Here is an 18,642-nt window from a genome sequence, read left to right on the forward strand (position 1 = left end):
ATGGAATAATCTTTAACAGAACCTAGGGAGTCTCCTATAATCCTCTCTACTACTGGTGGGAAGGAAGATGGAGCTGGAAATTAACCTATACTAAACATCTATAATGTGTCAACAGTTACTATGCTAGGTACCTTCATATATTGTACATCATTTAATTCTCAAACCAAAAACAATGCCTCTAATATGTGCATGAATTTCATATTATAGAGAAAGAAGCTGAGACTCAGAAAGATTAAGTAATTTGCTTCAATAGCTGCTATTTGAACCTAGATATACCCAACCTTAAAGTGGATGCCCAACTGGAAACTATGCCATGCTTCCAATCAGAAAATTTGGGGACTCATTAAAATCTTGGTCCTAAGACTTACCATTTGGTTTTCTTTTCAGGCTCCCATTGCATAGGAAATGACATGTTCTTATTAGAGATTGGGATTTCTACATTTTCATTTTGAATGATGCTCTTTGCAGAAGTAGTTTTCAATTTCCTTAGCCGCATTTCCCTGATATATATCCTGGCTACTGTTTTCAGCTCTGTCTTCCCCAGAATGTTACAGAAGAGTTCACAGATGAGACCCCTTCCCAAGCTGCATCCTGCCTCATTTCCTCAGACGATCTCAACTAAAGCAGAGAATTATCAACAACCCCAGCACACTCATTTGTGAATAGCTTAGAAATGAGCCAATATTCTAGTGTCAATGGTCCAGTCACAGGACTTCGAGAAAACTGCTTCCAAATATCTTTGTTTGGTAATCAGATCCAGGTCTTGCCATCCTTTCTCCGACCCTGATTCCGTGATTCAGCCAACTTGGAATTCTTCTTCCCTTTTCTCCCCCTTCTTCGTGCCTAGCCATATAACAGGATTTCTCTCTGGGTCCCTACTCCAAATGTTTGACATTTACCTTGTGATCAATTGTAACTCCCGTTCAGGAATAGAGTCCTATCATAAACCATAGCTCTGTGCTTTCCTGTTATGCTCTTGTTGCACTCTTATGTGGATATAGATCTTGGTCTCTACTTGAGCCTGATAGCTGGAGTGCCATCTATGTTTCCATTTGCCTAGCTTCTCAGTATCAGTTCCCTTCTGCATTCCTTGCCATTATACATTACTTACCCACTGAGACACCACCAGGAACATGGGAAGTGATTGCTATCTGTTCACCAAAGATGCACACTTCCTTTCCCCCATACTGTTGCTGAGAAGTAACTATTCATCCAGAAACTACATATCCTGCCCTACCACCTTGCATTGAGCTGGGGATATGGGACTAAATTTTGTCTAGCAGAATATAGATGGAAGAGATATATGCAATTTCCAATCTGGTCCTTCAAAATTTCCACAGAGCCAGATGGATGTCACCCTCCAGAGAAACTTGGTTATGTTAAAGTAGAGCATCTATCAACCTGTGTCACTGATTCACTTTGTGAAGCCAAAATCCACCCTTTATGTGAGTGAAAAATTAGAAATTAGTCCTTGGTCTATAATGTTAAGTCACTGTGATTTGGTTGTTTACCTGACACCCGAGCCAGTTTTATTTATATAATCCAAAAACCACAGAGACCAACATTTTTTGGATGTGTTGAACTTATGACCTTTTGAATCAATACTGTCCCACAGGGCCAGCACCTCCTCTGGCGTCGGCCACAGTGACCAAGTCAGTTCTTGGTAAGTGGCACAAAGGACTGATTCTGTGATGCAGTGTTCTTTCTCTTCTCTTCTGGGTCAGCCTCACGCTGCCTCCAGCTGGCCAACAATGCTTAATGCCCATTTGTCAAGCTACAGCATACTGAAAGGTATTTAAAAACTACAATGTTTAGTGGGAACAACAGAGGGGACCTACAGACCTCCATGGCCACAAGTCTGTGAACATTCTGTCCAAGCTGTCCATCCTGAGAGCTGACAGTTGACCACACATTCCACCAGGCAGTGAACGCTCATTCTCTGGGGCTTCTCCAAGTTACGCTGCAGATGGAAATGAAAGAGGATTTTACTGGAGAAGTCATATACACATCAAAACAACTCACTATCCTTTTATGGGGGAAAAACTACCGTTTATTCAATGATGATAATCTTTCCACATTTTTGTGGGGAAAAATATCCTTCCTTACATAAATTGGTGGCAATCATAGAAAATGGTCGTTCTTATTTCACAAAATCACACTTTGTCGGCTCAAATTTCTTTTTATAAATGTTGGAATAGACCTCTAATTAGGGTACTGGGAAAACAGGTGGTTACGTGACAAAGAGATCTGTTCTGTCACTCAGCCAGCAAGGACCCAGGAGGATAGCACAGTGCTAAATTCAGGCACCTTGCACTTCTGGGAGGGCCAATGGCACATAAAGAAATCAAAACTAACAGCTTGTGGGGTGGCCTGTTAGCTCAGTTGGTTAGATCATGGTGCTGATAATACCAAGGTTGCTGGTTCGATCCCTGCATGGGCCATTATGAGATGCGCCCTTCTTAAAAAAATAATAATAAAAATAAAATAATAATAATAATAATAATAAAACTAATAGCTAGCTAGGCTGAAAAATAAATCTGAATAAAACCCAAATCAACAACCCATCTAAAGTTCATAATAAAGACCAATTATGCTAAAAACATAATCCCAGTTAATCATAAGCAAAGTTGATGGTACAGTTTATTTTCCTCTTGTCCTCTCTGAAACCTGCATCTAGGCAAAATCTACAAATTGTAATGATCAAGGTAGAAGAGGTCTTAGTAAAGGAATAAATTATCTAAGAAACACAGAAAGAATAATGAAAAATTCTGCTTTAAGAATCACACACTGTGTGCTTATATAGGAAATCTTTGACCTTCAACACATCTTAAATGTTAGCAATGTCCACAACAAGTTAAAATGAGTGATTATAGCATGCTTATTTGACAAGTGGCCAAAATGGACATTACCATATGGGTTCTATGATCTGTTCAAAATGGGTTAATAATTTCACACTTCTTTAAACTGATATCCTTTTTTTGGTTGGACATATATGGCATTTAGAGAGCAGAGATACTGATGTTTCTATTAATGAATAGTTTATATCTTTCTTTGTATCAGAAGAAAAGATTTATTATGTACACCAAATGCAAGATTTTCACTTATTTGGAGCTGCTGTACATTGTTCATTTTTCTTGAAGCAGGCAACATCTTGAAAGGTAGATAAAATGAAATAAAGTGTTAAAATAAATCACTGACACTTGATAGACAGAACTCTGGCCTATATTAGCCAGTTTTGGATTTCACCAAATGGGACATCCAACTTCAGACGGTGAGGTCTCAGAGTTGGTGTTGGTCTGTGGCTATACTGCTGGTTTACAGAGCATGTGGTGATATAATACTTAATTCTGTTAAACCAGGATAGGTGAGAAAGGTTTTGTTTTGATTTTAATTTCCATTTGTGGGCTCTACTTATGTTAGGAAAAATGGGACAATTTTTATTTTGCAAGTTTGTTAAAATAGTTTCTGTGGTAAACTGAGTTAACAGGCCCTGGATTTTCAATTTATTTCAAACCTTGTCTAGTGATTCTTTAGTGTGACAGCATGTGGTCATATGTATTTCTATTAAATTGTCCCCATAGTGCTTTTCATTTATACATTGGGAAAGAAATGCCAACTTATTTGGAATAGTTTTTGTCCAAACTCCATATAATTTTTCACGGGGAAAAAAGGGGCAATAAAATTGCAAAACTTCAGAACCCACTAATATGAAACTTGGTAGGGAGGCGTTTTAACTTAATTTGAGAAGAAAAATACAACAGTACTAATTACCTACCAATCAAATATCAAATTGGCAGAGTATTCTAATATCAATTGTCAGCATTCATGTTATATGCAAGAGATATTATCACATATGCAAATGAATCACCTGCCCAATACGAGGAATCGTATCTAAATATTCAAGTCACCGGATATCAAGTTTGTCAGCCAGCAAGAACATCTAAATAAGCTCTTAAAAGTCATAAATAAAATATATTATGTTAATGAACCCATTTTGTCAGCTCAAAATGACCTTTCCCAGTCATTTTGACTAGATTCAAACTAGTGAGCGATAACTATACTATACTATACTAGTACAAATTACTTTAACTGAACCTAAGTTGTGATGAGAAGAAACAGGGCCTGTATCAAGCATTGTGGAGGTTGCGGACCAATACTAAGAAAAACAAAGCCTTAAGTGTGAGATACAAATATAAACACATTACCTGCTCACATTGGTCCATGCCAACTGGTTTGCCGTCACTGCGCACACAGCTCAGAAGACGGGTCCTGACACCTTGCCCACAGGTCGCATTTTCACTCAGCTGGCATGTGCTCCACTCTACAGGCATAGAATCACCATACTGAGTTTCAAAATTATGGCCATCTGAGCAAAATACAATAAACCTTTGATTATCTGCGTTGGTGGAGAAGGATACTGTGCATATAATCCTAGAATCATTTCCAGGTAGCTTCAAAAAGCATCATGTAATTCTTTTATCGAAAAACCATCACATAAATTAATAAGAGTCAGTTACCCTCCTAAGTTTGCTTTCTTAAGGTAAAAAGCCAAATGTTTGTTAGAAACCACCTCACAATTAACTAGGTAGAAAAGGAAAGACATTAACCAGGATGGCAAAGGAAAATCAATTTGGAATCATCTGTTTTCTAGGGATAATTGAGGGAGAAAATAACTTAGCAATGATGCTAGTCTTTGATGCAAACTTGAAAATGTTTTCAAGGAATAAATATAATCATCTAGACATTTGGTACAGTGAAGCCAAGAGCGGTACCCCAGAAAGGAAAGAGCTCAAGGTATTCAGAACTCTACAGACTATCCCCAAAATTCTAATTTTCTCAAAATATTCTCTCATGAGAGGTGTTATAAATTTGGCTAGTTGCATTACAAAGTAGACAACTGACAGTGAGAATAAATTCTCCCATAGTTAACCTACTTCTTAAAAAATTCTTATTGTTGGAGTGTGTAAAAAGGAAGATCTTTGATCATATACAATGAGAACATTTTTAAGGAGAATCTTCATATTTGGTAGATGATCTAAGTAAGGGTTTAATACGAATACCCTTGTATAATAAAATCAAGGTTTTAAAGACGTGCTCTTCCAGTAAAGCAAATTTAATTGCATTTCTGAAAAGTTGCTATGAAAACCAAGGATCTGAAGCAACTTTAACTAAAGAAAAAGGACAAAAACAATAAGTTATATTTCACCTACAGAAACAATCAGACAGCCCCACAGAATTCCCTACAAGGTTTTCTACATGAGAAATCTCAGCAGTGCCACTGGGACCTCAGTGGGGGATTTGTTTCAGAAAATGCTATTATTGTTTGGCCTCTGCAGGCGTGTGGCAGTTTCGTCGTCAGTCTTGAATTCAACGTTGAGACTTAACATGGTCCCACATTTTGTGATATTATGTATATCTGCTACTGCAGGGAATGGCGGGCAGCAGATCAATCAATGCAAGCCAACCATCTTTGGTTTTAGACATTGAGCACTGTGGTGCCCCAGAAAATCCTGAGCAGTGGCTGAATAAAGAGGCTGTTGTGAACCCCGGAGCCCCTCAAACATCCCTGGCCAGGCAGGCCTAGCATTCAGGCTTACTGAGACTCACAGAACAAGTACATCGGAAGCTTGACTTTCTTGAAATAATAAAGGCCATGAAACAGCTAAATTCTCTAACAGAATGATTACATTCTTTCCTCAATGGTAAATTATCCCCTGCCACTTATTTTTATTGTTTCAGTTCATCATGGCTTAACTCAACTTTATTCTGCAACTTTGCCAAGTATCTTTGACTTCAGAGATTTCAGGGGGCCTTGCTGAATCTCCATGCCAAGAGTGGGCATTTCTTTCTGTAAAGGGACACTGGAAATGTCAAGGCCTCAGCCTTTCATGCAATATACTCATGTATATTCTACTTGTTTTTATCTCCCATGGAGATAGGCACATGGAGACTACTTTTATCAATGAAATGTACTCTGCACCCTCAAACAGTCGTAATCAAACAGTCCTTAATCTGGAGAATGAAAACACACAAACATTCTCCCATTAGCCGACGTTCAGGGGAAATAACATGGCTGTGGATTTCTACCCTACCTGTCAGATTGTACTGGAACTGGAAGCAATTTTCATTGAGGAGGCAAGGCCGCACCTGGGAGTCTTCAGCACATGTCCTTGAGCTCAGCGAGGACCTCAGCAGATGGCGGGTTCTTCTCTGCATTGTGTGGGGATCACATGACTATGAAAATCAAAAAGCAGGCAGAGTAAGGACGGACCCAGCTTTAGCTGACAAATTACAATTATTTGTATACATGCAGGGGCATGTACGATGACTACAGGGAAGAGACTATTGAGAGTATTAAACATAATATTTAGAACATAAAACCATTATGTGATTCAAAGTAAAGAGTTTTTATTTTATTCACCTGACAACTTTCTTTTCTATGTTAGGGTGAAGCCTACATTTTTATCTTCCATGTATAACTAGGCACATGGAGACTACTTTTATCAATTAAATGCACTCTGTAGTCTCAATCTGCCCTGTAGCAGAGAGCAATGAGTTTTGAAATGTTTAAATGAATGAAAAAATGAGGACACTATCCTTGTGCCTTCATAGTCTAGCCCAATAGAAATAAGCACACAGAGAATCTTTTTTAGTGAGAAAATTATTTTCAAAACCTTGGAACAAACAGGTATACAGAGAGAATTATGAAATCAATATTGCCAATATACCAGAACTTTCCTCTTATTTGAGAGGCCCTCTGATCCAAAGAGGATGAGCCACTGCATGTCATAGCTTTTTCAGCAAAATCAATGTATAAATATGAGCTTCAAAGATCTCCTGCAAATATCATTTTACCCGCGGGTCCACATGTTCTCTCACAGCCTTGACTCATCTAATGCCCTTGAGCCAAGTAACCCTGCCTGCCACATATCCTCCACCTGCTCGGCCCACAACGGACCTGCAAGTTCCCCCAACTGGAATAATTTCCTTTCAACTGCCCTACAACCCATCCTTCCACTTCCTCAGAACACTAATCGGGGCTTCATCATTGACAGTCTTCTTTTAATAATGATAAATTCTTCTCTTCTTTCCTGGGCAACATTCCACCCATGCTGAGGAATTACTCTACAGAACTTGATTCTAAGCATACGAGTATATACATACACATACATTTACATGTTATACCTGCCCTTTTAATATTATTATTCTTTGTTATCCTGGCTCCTTCCTTTATACATACACTCTTTGAGGGCATGATAGATCATGCTTTCTGCATTCCATGTCAGTCCCTGAAAATCTTGGTATATTTTTTACACAGTGGTTGTAGAATAAATACCATTAAATACAGTCACAATTCCAGACCCCAAAATCTAAGAGGAACAGAGATGTTTAAACTACAGGAGCAATAAAAGTCTCTGAATGAAAGTCACCAAATCATCATTTCCATATTTGGGATGTTTTATTTATTTTTATCTTTTTAACTTTTCAGATATTGGAGCAAGAACACAACCTATAAACTGAATCTTGGCTGTTAAATCAAAATGATAATGTTGGGTTGCACTGAACTATACAGAAAAATGCCACACAATTTTCTAATTTTGGATGATTGGAGCTATTGAAACACATTTACTGTCCATGTAACTTTACAGTTGGATAATCTGTCAATTTTTGTAAAGTAATTTTATATTTTAATTGTATTGAATTATCTTTAGATAATCAAGAAGGGCCATTAAAACTAGGTAATTATTCTCAATTATCTGCAAATGAATCCCATGCTAAATGCTTACTAATAATTTATTACTAGCTCGCCCATTAATTTGATTATTTGTTCTCATGAAAAGGAATAATAACTTAAATGATTTGCCAATGAAAGAAAATGAAAGTATCTTAGTAGATACTCCTGATTACACCTTTTCTGCTTTATAAAAAAATCAATTAATGTCTGAACCTAATATGTGTAAAGACTTATGTACAGGCTTAGTCTATGCCATCAAATAAAGCAAAAGAGAAAATAACACACACACACACACACACACACAAAACCATGCATGAATGCACAAGTGAAATTACTATGTAACCTTGAACAATTCACGTATATGCTCTGTACCTTATATCCTCATATAAACCTAGGTGAGAAACAGGTATAGAGATAGATATATACTTTGATAAGATTTAAGAATTTCCTCCCTCAGACCTCATAGTATATCAGGCTCTAAGTCTTATGGATATGGTTTTAAAATATCTTCTTGAGCCTAACCTGTTGTTCACAACCATGTGGACATTGATAATCACTTTCTAGAAATTAACATAGTGAAAACCAACATTGCAGCTAACTCTCCTATTAACTCTTTATCCATAGAAACAGGCAAAGAGGGGAGCATGGGTGAGTGAAATCTACAAAGACTATCCAACCTAATCTTAGGCAATATGCTCACATTCTACCTCATAGAAATTGTCCTAGCACTGCTCACCAGTGATAGATGGATTAGTGCTTTTCCTTATTTCTTTCTCTCTATTAGCTATTTATACGAAGTTCATACAATAATGAATTGGTCACAAGGAAGATGGGAGTGAGGGTAAGAAAAAAAGAATAGTGAGAGAGACTTATATCTAGATGATTTCTTTATTGGATCAAGACTCCTTAAATACAAATCTGGATCTCCTATCCTCTAGAGTATTTATACAAAGACATGTCATTAACTTTCTAAAAACAAAAAGTGAGAAAGCAATGTGTGGATAACTACCCCAAAGTCAACTCTGGACCAGTTTTACTATAAAGATCAAGTTTGTATAATTTAAGTTTATTTGTGTTAGGGAAGGTGATGACCAATAAGAACCAGCTCCAATAGTCCCCCGTTATCTGTGATTTTGGTTTCAGTTTACCATGGTCAGCCATGGTCTAAAAATACTAAATGGAAAATTCCAGAAATAAAAAATTCATAACTTTTAAACTATGTGCCCTTCTGAGTAGCGGTTTGAAATCTCACACCACCTGGGATGTGAATCATCCCTTTGTCCAGTATTTCTACACTGTATATGCTCCATACGTTAGTCACTTAGTAGTTATCTCAGTTTTTAGATTGACTGCAGTGGTATTGCAGTGCTTGTGTTTAAACCACCCTTATTTTACTTAATAACGGTCCCAAAGCACAAAAACAGTGATGTAGGCAATTTGGACGTGCCAAAGAATGTTCCTTTAAGTGAAAAGTTGTGTATATATATATAGGAGAAAACATAGTGTGTGTATACACACACACACACACACACACACACACGTATATATATATATATATATATATATGCATGTATACATGTATATATGTGTATATATATATACGTGTGTATGTGCGTGTGTGTATATGTGTGTGTGTGTGTGTGTGTGTGTGTGTGTGTGTGTATCAGTTCAGTGCTTTCTATGGTTTCAGGCATCCAGCAGAGGTCTTGGAACATATCCCTGACAGAGAAGGAAGGGCTACCATAGTCTCTGGTACATAATCCCCTTTAAGAGATTAGATTTTTCTGACATATTACCTTTGAAAACCAGCACTTAGCATACAGTTCAATCATTCCTCTTAACATTGTACCTTCACACCTTTTGTTCTTTCTGGGAACAAGGCCTTGATGCTTGGGCCTGACGAGAATATTTGTATTCATCGGTCGAAGTTATATCAGATATCCACTGACTTCCTTGCACCCTTATAAATGGAATTGCCTCATCTAGTAAACAGTTCCACTGTACTTGTACACGTATTGATGTGTGTGCATTCCTTCCAATGGGCTATTTGAAGAGAGAGTCCATGTCTTAATTTTCTTGGACACTGAGAGGTTGTTCTGTGTCTGGCATATGGTATGTAAACAATAAATATTTGTTGTGTAGAATAATTTGGTTCTTCTTGAGCAGTAAGACTGGATTTGGATTTTTGTTAGCTGGCTTTAGCAGACAAATGGTCAAACCTGGACTGTGATTATCTTGCCTGAATTTAAAGGATCCCCATAGATCTGTGTAGCTGATAAAATGGGAATATAATCTTTTCTCTAATCCTCATATATTTTCAATAAAATCTAGATAACACTTCCCAGAATAATAGAATTTATCATTAAATTAGTAAACATATCAATAAAGGAGATTTCATTTGCCCATATAAAACAGGTAATTTAGATAAGATATTTTAAATAAATCCAAATAAGAATGTATAATTTGATATTTTTTCTCATTAACACTGAACTATTTACAATCACAGTTTGATAAAAACCTGGCATAAATCCAGGTACTTGTGAATTTAAGTCACTGTGCAAATTTCTTGTCTAGAGATGAGCATGACTTCAAGACCTAGCCTTGTCAGTTATCATCATATATAGATACCCATCGCCTTTATTCAGTTACAAGGTTTATCTGATAATTCCTTGATGGTTTCTCCTTCAGTTAAGTGATTAGCTCTCCTGTTAGTAGCTCTGCTATTTCTCTATATTTCATGAGGCAGCAATAGATATATGCTATGAACTTGAGTTTTCTTATTTGGGAAAATGGGGTAAAAAGATTCACAAAGCACCACTGCAAAATTTTGTAAGGAAATTTTAAATAAAATTAAATCTTGGTTCTCAAAGATTGATAAGGCATGAGAAAACCTGTAGGGGAGAAAAATCAGGGCCTGAAGAGTTGTTAGTCATGGCTCTCATATTTAAAAAAATTCTCAGAGATTCTGAGGAGATGGTTACAGAAATGAAAAAAATAAAAAATTCTTTGAACACAACAGTGCAACAAGGAGAGCAAAGTCAAAAATGGACCATCAATAAATCAACAAACAAGAAGTGCTGGTGAGGATATGGAGAAAGGGATCCCTCGTGTACTGCTGGTGGGATTACAGATTGGTGCAGCCACTGGAAATCAGGACGGAGTATCTCAAAAAACTGGAAATGAACTACCTTATGACCCAGCAATTCTGCTCTTAGCTATCTATCCAGAGAAATCCAAAATGCTAATTCGAAAAAGTTTATGCACCCCTATGTTTATTGTAGCGCTATTCACAATAGCCAAGACATGGAAACAACGGAAATGTCCATCGGTAGATGACTGGATTAAGAAAGTGTGCTACATTTATACAATGGAGTATTACTCGATCATAAAGAAGATGGAAATCTTACCATTTGCAACAATAAAGATGGACCTAGGGAACATTATGCTAAGTGAAATAAGTCGGATGGAGAAAGACAAATATCATATGATCTCACATATGTAGAATCTAAAGAATAAAATAAATAAACAAGCTAATCAGAAACAGTCTCAGAGGTATAGAGGAAAAACTGAGGGTTGCTAGATAGGAGGGGAGTGGAGATGAGGCAGAAGGTGAGGGGATTAGAAAGCACAGTCGGTAACCACCAGATTGCCACGGGGATACGAAAGACAGTTTGGGGAATATAATCAATAATGTTGTGAAGATTTTGTAGGGTGTCCGATGGACACTTGTCTTATTAGGGAGACCACTTCATGAATGGTGTAGGTGTCTGCTGCGGTGTGCACCTGAGGCTAAATAAGAATGTCAAGTATAATTTACACACACACACACACACACACACACACACACACACACATTCACAGGGTGTGGAGTACAGCATAAGGAATAGGGTCAATGGAACTGTAACAGATATATAAGATGTCTGAGCGGTAGTAGATTGGGGGAGGGGAGTTATCACTTTGTGAGGGTATAAATCTCTAACTAGTACATTTTTTGTGCACCTGAAACTAATACTAATAAAACAGTTAGACGATATACTCAGTAAAATTAAGTGACAAGTTATTTCCACAAACATCAAATTATGAATAGGTAGGGAGCAATCACTGAAGTTATAGGACCTACATGGTATCAGCATCAAACAGCAGAAAGCAAGAAGGGAAAAAAATGGACAGCTAGCATACCCAGGAACACTGAAATAGAAAATTGAACCTGAGAGTCGTAGGGTTTTGCCCACTCCAAAAGCAGGTGAATATAAAGGTACCATGGAGAGGTTTTAGGGGCTGTCTGGGTCCAATGAACTCTCAACATTAACAAGTCAAAGCTCCCTTCCAGGACAGTTTCCTACACTGAAGAAAGACTGGTGGGAAGCATTTCTAAACTGAGCAAAAGAGAGAGAGATGAGAGAGAGATGAAAGAGGGATGAGAGAGAGAGAAAGAGAGAGAGAAAGACAGAGACAGAGAGAGAGAATGAGAATGAATCCTGAACCATGAAATGAAAGTAGGAAAAAACAGTTCTCAACTACACTTCCTTCTAAAAGTTCATAAGACTTGATTTTGCATAAAAATAAGCAAAGGAAGGGATAAAATTCAAATCCTACAAAAACGGTATTATGAATAAAAAGAAAATAAAAGTCATAAATCACATCCCCATAGATAAGAAAGTGCATCAAAAAGACATGCATAAAAAACAGATGAAAACTATTTTATAATGAGCTAACAGTCCCTTAGGCAATGGGACAAGATACAAAAGAACAACATAAATAAGATTAGAAAACCTCAACTCAAATGATAAGACTCAGTAAATAGAAATAAAAATAAAATCATTTTCAGAAATGAAGATAAAACTATGAGAAACACAAGGATAAAAAAATACAACAAATACTGTCTTAAGAAAAACAAAACAAAATGGAAAAAGAAAAAAATTGAAATTAAGTAAAACATTAAACAAGAGATTAAAAGTATTTGAGAAAAACTGATAAATAGAAGAGTGAGGCAAAACAGATGCCACGTGCATAAGATTTTATAAAAAGAAAACCTAAGAAAAAAGAACTTAACACAAAAAGATTCAAGAAAACTCTTAAAAAATTGAAAATACTGTTTAAAGAGTACATCAGAATCACCTATACTGAGACATATCCTAGTAAAATTATTAAGCTTTAAAGAAAAACATTCTTTGAACATCTAGGCAATAATACCAGATGGTTTATAAAGAAAAAAAATCAGATTATCATAAGACTTTTTGACAGGAAAATCTTACGCTAGAAAAACTGCAGTGTTATAATAAAGATATACAAAGAAAAACACCAAACATGATCCAAGTATTTTATATCCAGCAAAGCTGATTTTCAATGAAAAGACAATAGATAACAACAGGCAAGAACTCAAGGAATATTGTTTCCACAAACTCTTTCAAAGGGTTTTACTGGAGACTGAGTTTTAGACATCCAAATGGCAGGAAAGACATCAATGTAAAGAGTCATGGTGAGCCGACTTGACTGTAGAACTTACATAAAGGCTGTATGCTCTGAAGATATAGATAAAATAAAAATGTAAAAGAATGAGGAAGGCCTATGTCAAAAACTATCAATGTCTTAAAATACTCATGTTGGTGGTAGTATAGGTATTGTTATTCTGAGAATGTTTTATATGCTGTGTGGAATAAAGCAAAGGCGTAGTTATTCTATCTATCTATCTATCTATCATCTATCTATCTATCTATCTATCTATCTATCTATCTATCTTTTATCTCCAGTGTCCTTGAAAAAGTTGATTCGTAGTATAGAAAAAGGAGATACAGATGTAAGACAGAACTTAAGTGAACTCTTATTTAGAGTTCATCAATATAAACTCATGAAATAATTCATCTTCACAATAAAGGAAATAACAGTATATATTTCAAAGCTCTTCCTACTGAAGTGGCCTAGACACAGTGGAAGCCACAAAGTGAGAGCCTCCCTAGAGTTCTTTCTGTGTCATTGAAGAGCCCTTTCCACTAAAAGAAGCCAGGGTTTTTTAGAGGAACAGTTGATTCTAAGTCTGGCAAAAGGAAATGTACAAAATGAGACTGACACATCTTGCCATATCAAATAACAAGGAAGCTAACAAAGAACACCAGAGTCTTTATTAAAATGTTTGTAGAACAAATTTAAAAAGACTACAGCTAGGATAAGCTGAGCATTGCTATAGATGATAACTGAAAAGGATTAAAACACATCAACTTTATTTAAATTTGATTTCATAATGATACAAAAAAAAAGTCATATGTGGTGAAAGATGCTAGGGAAACAACTCCTAATTTTGAAAACTGGTAAATAAAGGGCAAATATACATTTTGCCTGCTGCCCTTTCTATACACAATGGATCAGTAGGTCATTACATCAAAGTTGGGGTAAAATTTCTCCTTATAGAAGTAGTACTACAAGTAAATGAGACCGGATAATGGAATTGGGATGTTGCCATTTTTGTATTTCCTAAATGATAACTGGTCCAGGAATTTACCACCAATAATAGCTAAACTCACAGAGATAATCATACATTATAAACCTTCTGTAAAAGAGCACACCTTTATTTTGTCAAAATAATGAAATCTGAATCTGATTAAGCCTCTATATCCAACTCCCAATTATATAAAATTCAAGGCCAGAGGAACATGTTAAGCCTCACCACAGGTCTGAAATTTACTAGACCGACTGGGTAATTCTATAGAAAAGATGGTGTTTTCCTTACCAATAAATTGCTGAGAAGAAAAAAGAAAGAAATCAGAGGAGAAGCTAGATAACATGAGATTTAAAGACATTATAAAAACTGGCAGAACGAAGCTATAATGTCTAGTCACACGGATTATAGATCTAAAGGAAAATACTATGTTGGAAAGCAGTACAGAGTTTACTTTTTTTAAAGAATACGTGTGTGTGTGTGTGTGTGTGCGCGTGTATACATATATATATATTTATATATTTATATATTTTTAATTTTATTAGGGAATATTGGGGAATAGTGTGTTTCTACATGGCCCATCAGCTCCAAGTCGTTGTCCTTCAGTCTAGTTGTAGAGAATGCAGCTCAGCTCCTTTTCAATCTTAGCTACATGGGGTGCAACCCAGCATCCCATGTGCGAATTGAACCAGCAACCTTGTTGAACCGGCAACCTTGTTGTTGAGAGCTTGCACTCTAAACAACTGAGCCATCCGGCCACCCCAGAGTTTACTTTTGAGGGAAGGGCGGAGGTTATAATTAGGAGAAACCTGTGAAACTCTTTGTGGGTAACTGGCAAGTTTCTACCTCCTAACCTGGGTGGCTCGTTGTCTGATAAACTGTACATTTGTTTTATGTGGTTTTCTGTATTTCCATTAAAATCAATATTTTAAAATGTTAAAAACTTTTCTCTTATCATCCTTGGAAAATTTAGGTTTCTTTTCATTATGGGATTTGATATTCTCCTGACAGCAGTCTTTCCCAAAGTGTGTTGTTTACTACAGTGTGTTAATAGGTGCCAAGAGAGAAAATGGTTTCATAGGCAAATGCATTTAGGAATCATTGAGCTAAATAGTACTACACAAGGCTTTTTACAACAGCTCTTTACTATGTTTGGCAGAGTCTGCTATTAAGTTATCAAAATCTATTCTCTCCTTTCTTCCTCGGCATGGGACTGGACCACACATCCCAGCCTTTCTTGAAGTTAGGTGTGACCACGCAACTGAGTTTGGACAAATGAAAGGGAAGTGGGAGGCTTAGTGACACTCCACGCCTGACCCTAAAGCCTCACACATGCTTTCCTCCATGCTCTTCACCCACTCTAGTGATAACCAGAGTGACTTTGGATGCCAGACTTGAAGATGGCAGACCTTCTATTAGCCTCGGTCCCAGAATGACTGCATGAAGTGGAGAATGTCTTTCCCCACTGAGAAAACTCACTTAGGGCTGTTTTCAGGGAGACAAATAAAATTATATTCTATTGGAACCATTTCAATTTGTGGTTATTTATTTTTGCAAATTGTAACTACTACATTGTACATTATGACTCTCTAAGAGTCTCAAACTTTTATGTATCAGTTTATCACTCCATACGACACATTTGGGAAATATGGATTTACAGATTTAAAGACATCAATGAATGTGAAATTCTTTGTACATTACAAAGTTATTAATTTATTATCTATGGGAATCAATTGCTCTCCTAGAAAACTCTTCTAGTAAGGTTTCCCTTTAAACAAATCATTTTTTTGAGAAAACATGGAATGCAAGGCACTGCACCAATGAATAAATCCACTCAGGGAGGATTTTTCCTTTATACTTTGGACTTTCAACAGATCACACCTTGTCTCCAAAAAAGAGTTACAATTACATTTTAAAAGAACATGTCAAGGACTCAAAAGGAAATACAGTTATGTCATAGCCCCTGTAAAACAAAAGCATTTACTGAATTTGCCTCTGAGGAAGTTAAGTTTAATTTACTAATCTGTGTGTGTTGGACAGTAAGGTGGCAGGTGAATGAGGTTGGTCTTATTTACCCAAATAATTGTTTTTATCAAATGTCAAGTCATCACATATTAGTGGGTTGAGAACATAACATTAATAACTACTTTTATAATGCTTATTATGTGCCAGTCACTATTCTGTGTCCTTTAGATTAATTCATTTCATCATCATAACAGCCGTGTGAGGTAGACATATTATTTGTCCCATTTTATAGATGGCACAGAGAGGTTAAGTAATTTCATCAAGATCACACAGCTAGAAAAGGGAAGAGTCAAGATTCCAACCCCATCATTGTTATACTAAGGTCCTTGTTCTTAACAACTATGCTATCTTGGTTCTCAGTTTAGTGGGTCAAAATCAGCACATTTGAAATAGAGCATAGAGTGAGAAGTATTTCATGAAACTATTGTTTCTGATAATACATACAGTATGTCCTTAATTAAGTAATGGTGCATGTGCTCATTTGTGATATAAAATATATTTCCTACAGTGTGTCATGGTCAAAATGTTTAAAAGCCACCAATCTAATAAAAAATGCCAATCAAAATAATTTTTCCATTAAATAGACTGTCATGATCATTATTGCAAAACTGTTTATTAGATAGGTTTGTTTTTTATTTTGCAAGTATAAACTATAACTTTTTTCATTCTTTCTAGAATATTTCTCTATCATAAAAACTATTAAAAAAAAATACCAGGATTAATTTCCAGACAGAAAAGTGATTAAACTAAGTTTGTACCTAGAAAACTGCCATTTATTTCCAATATGTAAATCAGTAAGAAAAATTAATTTCTTAAGCATATCCCTTCCTATAAGAAATGGATATGGGTGTAGGTTGGTGCCTATCTCCTATCTAGATAAAATGGACTCAACTAGAGGGGAGAACAACAGTGGGTGCCTATGGCAACTCTTCATGTATTAGAAGAGCAATTACATTCAGAATATTCTCTTCCACAGAGTCTTTATGACAGAATGGGAAGTGGAGTCAAAACTCAAAAACGCACCATGTAGGCATGGGCTAATGCTCATCTGTGATGGCCATACATTGGAAGGGAGTAGAAGGTAGAGTACTGAGGGGGTACTCCAGCAGAAAGCCACAGGAACCGTTTCAGTATCTGTGTTTTCACTCCTCTCATCGAATGATCTGGGCATCCTCTTTGCCTTAGCCAACGACCTCTGTAGATACACCTAATATTATAGTAGTGGTTCTCTAACTGTGGTTCCAGGACCAGCAGCATCTACATCATCTGGAAACTTGCTAGAAATGCAAACCATTGTGCCTTACCCCAGACTCACTGAATCAAGAACTGTGGGGGAGGAAAAACCCACAACTCCCAAGGTGTGGTTCAGTAATCTATGTGAATGAGTCCCACAGGTAATCCTCATACACTATCTAGTTTTCGAACCACCGTCCTCAAACCATGGTTGCAACTCGGTACGTAGAATACCAAACCCCTAATTCCCATCCCCAGTGTCCTCCTTCTGGTTTTCTATCTCTGTTAACAGCAACTCCAGCCATACAGAGCTCAGGTCAAACACTCTGGAGCCATCTTTGACTCCTTTATTTTTCTCATACCTTAAGCCATACCCCAAGCAAATCCTTTCAGCTCTAACTTTACAATAAAATTTATGATCCATCTACTTCTCACCATTTGCACTCCTACCTCGGTCAACGTTACTGTCACTTTTCACTTAGATTATAACCATAACCTCACAACTGATTTGGCTCTTCCCATTTTATAGATTATGTGGAACTCTGGGGCCAGAATTATCCTTTTCAAATAATGCAAATTAATCACTTAACTTCTCGCGTCCATACTCTTCAATGGTTCCCAACTTAGCACGGAAACCATGTCCAGCTCTATGGTCTACAGAGCCCTACACAATCTGACTCCAAATCTCCTGCTTGTGCAGGGCTCCATTCCTCACTCTGGCCTCCCACGGTAGGTGCTCTTGGAGAGTACCAGGCATTCCCGTCTCAGGATTTTATTCTTGCTGTTCCCACCATCCTCATTGCTCTTCCTCCAGTACCTGAATGATTTGCTCCCTTCCTTCCGTCAGTCACGGCTCCCTGTTTGAGAGGCCTTCTTTGACCATGTTATAATAATATCGGCAACTCCTCCATGCCAGTCTTTGTCCCTTTACATTGTTTCTTATTCATATCACTCATCACTACCTGGTACGTTATATATTAAAATGATGGTTTTTGAAGTGTTTTCTTTGTTTTTAATTATATCTCTCCACTCTATGAGAATGTAAGCTCTATGAGAGCTGGGACTTGGTCAGGCTGATTGTTGATATTCCCAGTACCTGGAATTGGCCCAGGCCCAGAAGACATACTTGATAGATTTCAACAGACAGTGTATCAGTGAGTGACAATCCAAGCTTTGCCAGGGCACTCTGGCCTTCTTAGTGGCTCAAATAGAGAGA

General features: G+C 36.9%; 1 protein-coding gene across 1 annotated transcript in view; it reads right to left on the reverse strand.

Moving 5' to 3' along the window:
• THSD7B (thrombospondin type 1 domain containing 7B) overlaps window positions 1-18,642 on the reverse strand; it is a 797,596-nt gene that overhangs the window by 44,215 nt on the left and 734,739 nt on the right. Inside the window, exons 18-20 of the mRNA XM_033111445.1 lie at window positions 6,093-6,234; window positions 4,206-4,321; window positions 1,843-1,960 (exon numbers count right to left, since the gene is read on the reverse strand). Coding sequence (XP_032967336.1) covers window positions 1,843-1,960; window positions 4,206-4,321; window positions 6,093-6,234 — 376 coding nt within the window. The remainder of the gene's footprint in view (window positions 1-1,842; window positions 1,961-4,205; window positions 4,322-6,092; window positions 6,235-18,642) is intronic.

Source organism: Rhinolophus ferrumequinum, chromosome 8 (genome assembly GCF_004115265.2).
Source record: "Rhinolophus ferrumequinum isolate MPI-CBG mRhiFer1 chromosome 8, mRhiFer1_v1.p, whole genome shotgun sequence".
Lineage (NCBI taxonomy): Eukaryota > Metazoa > Chordata > Mammalia > Chiroptera > Rhinolophidae > Rhinolophus > Rhinolophus ferrumequinum.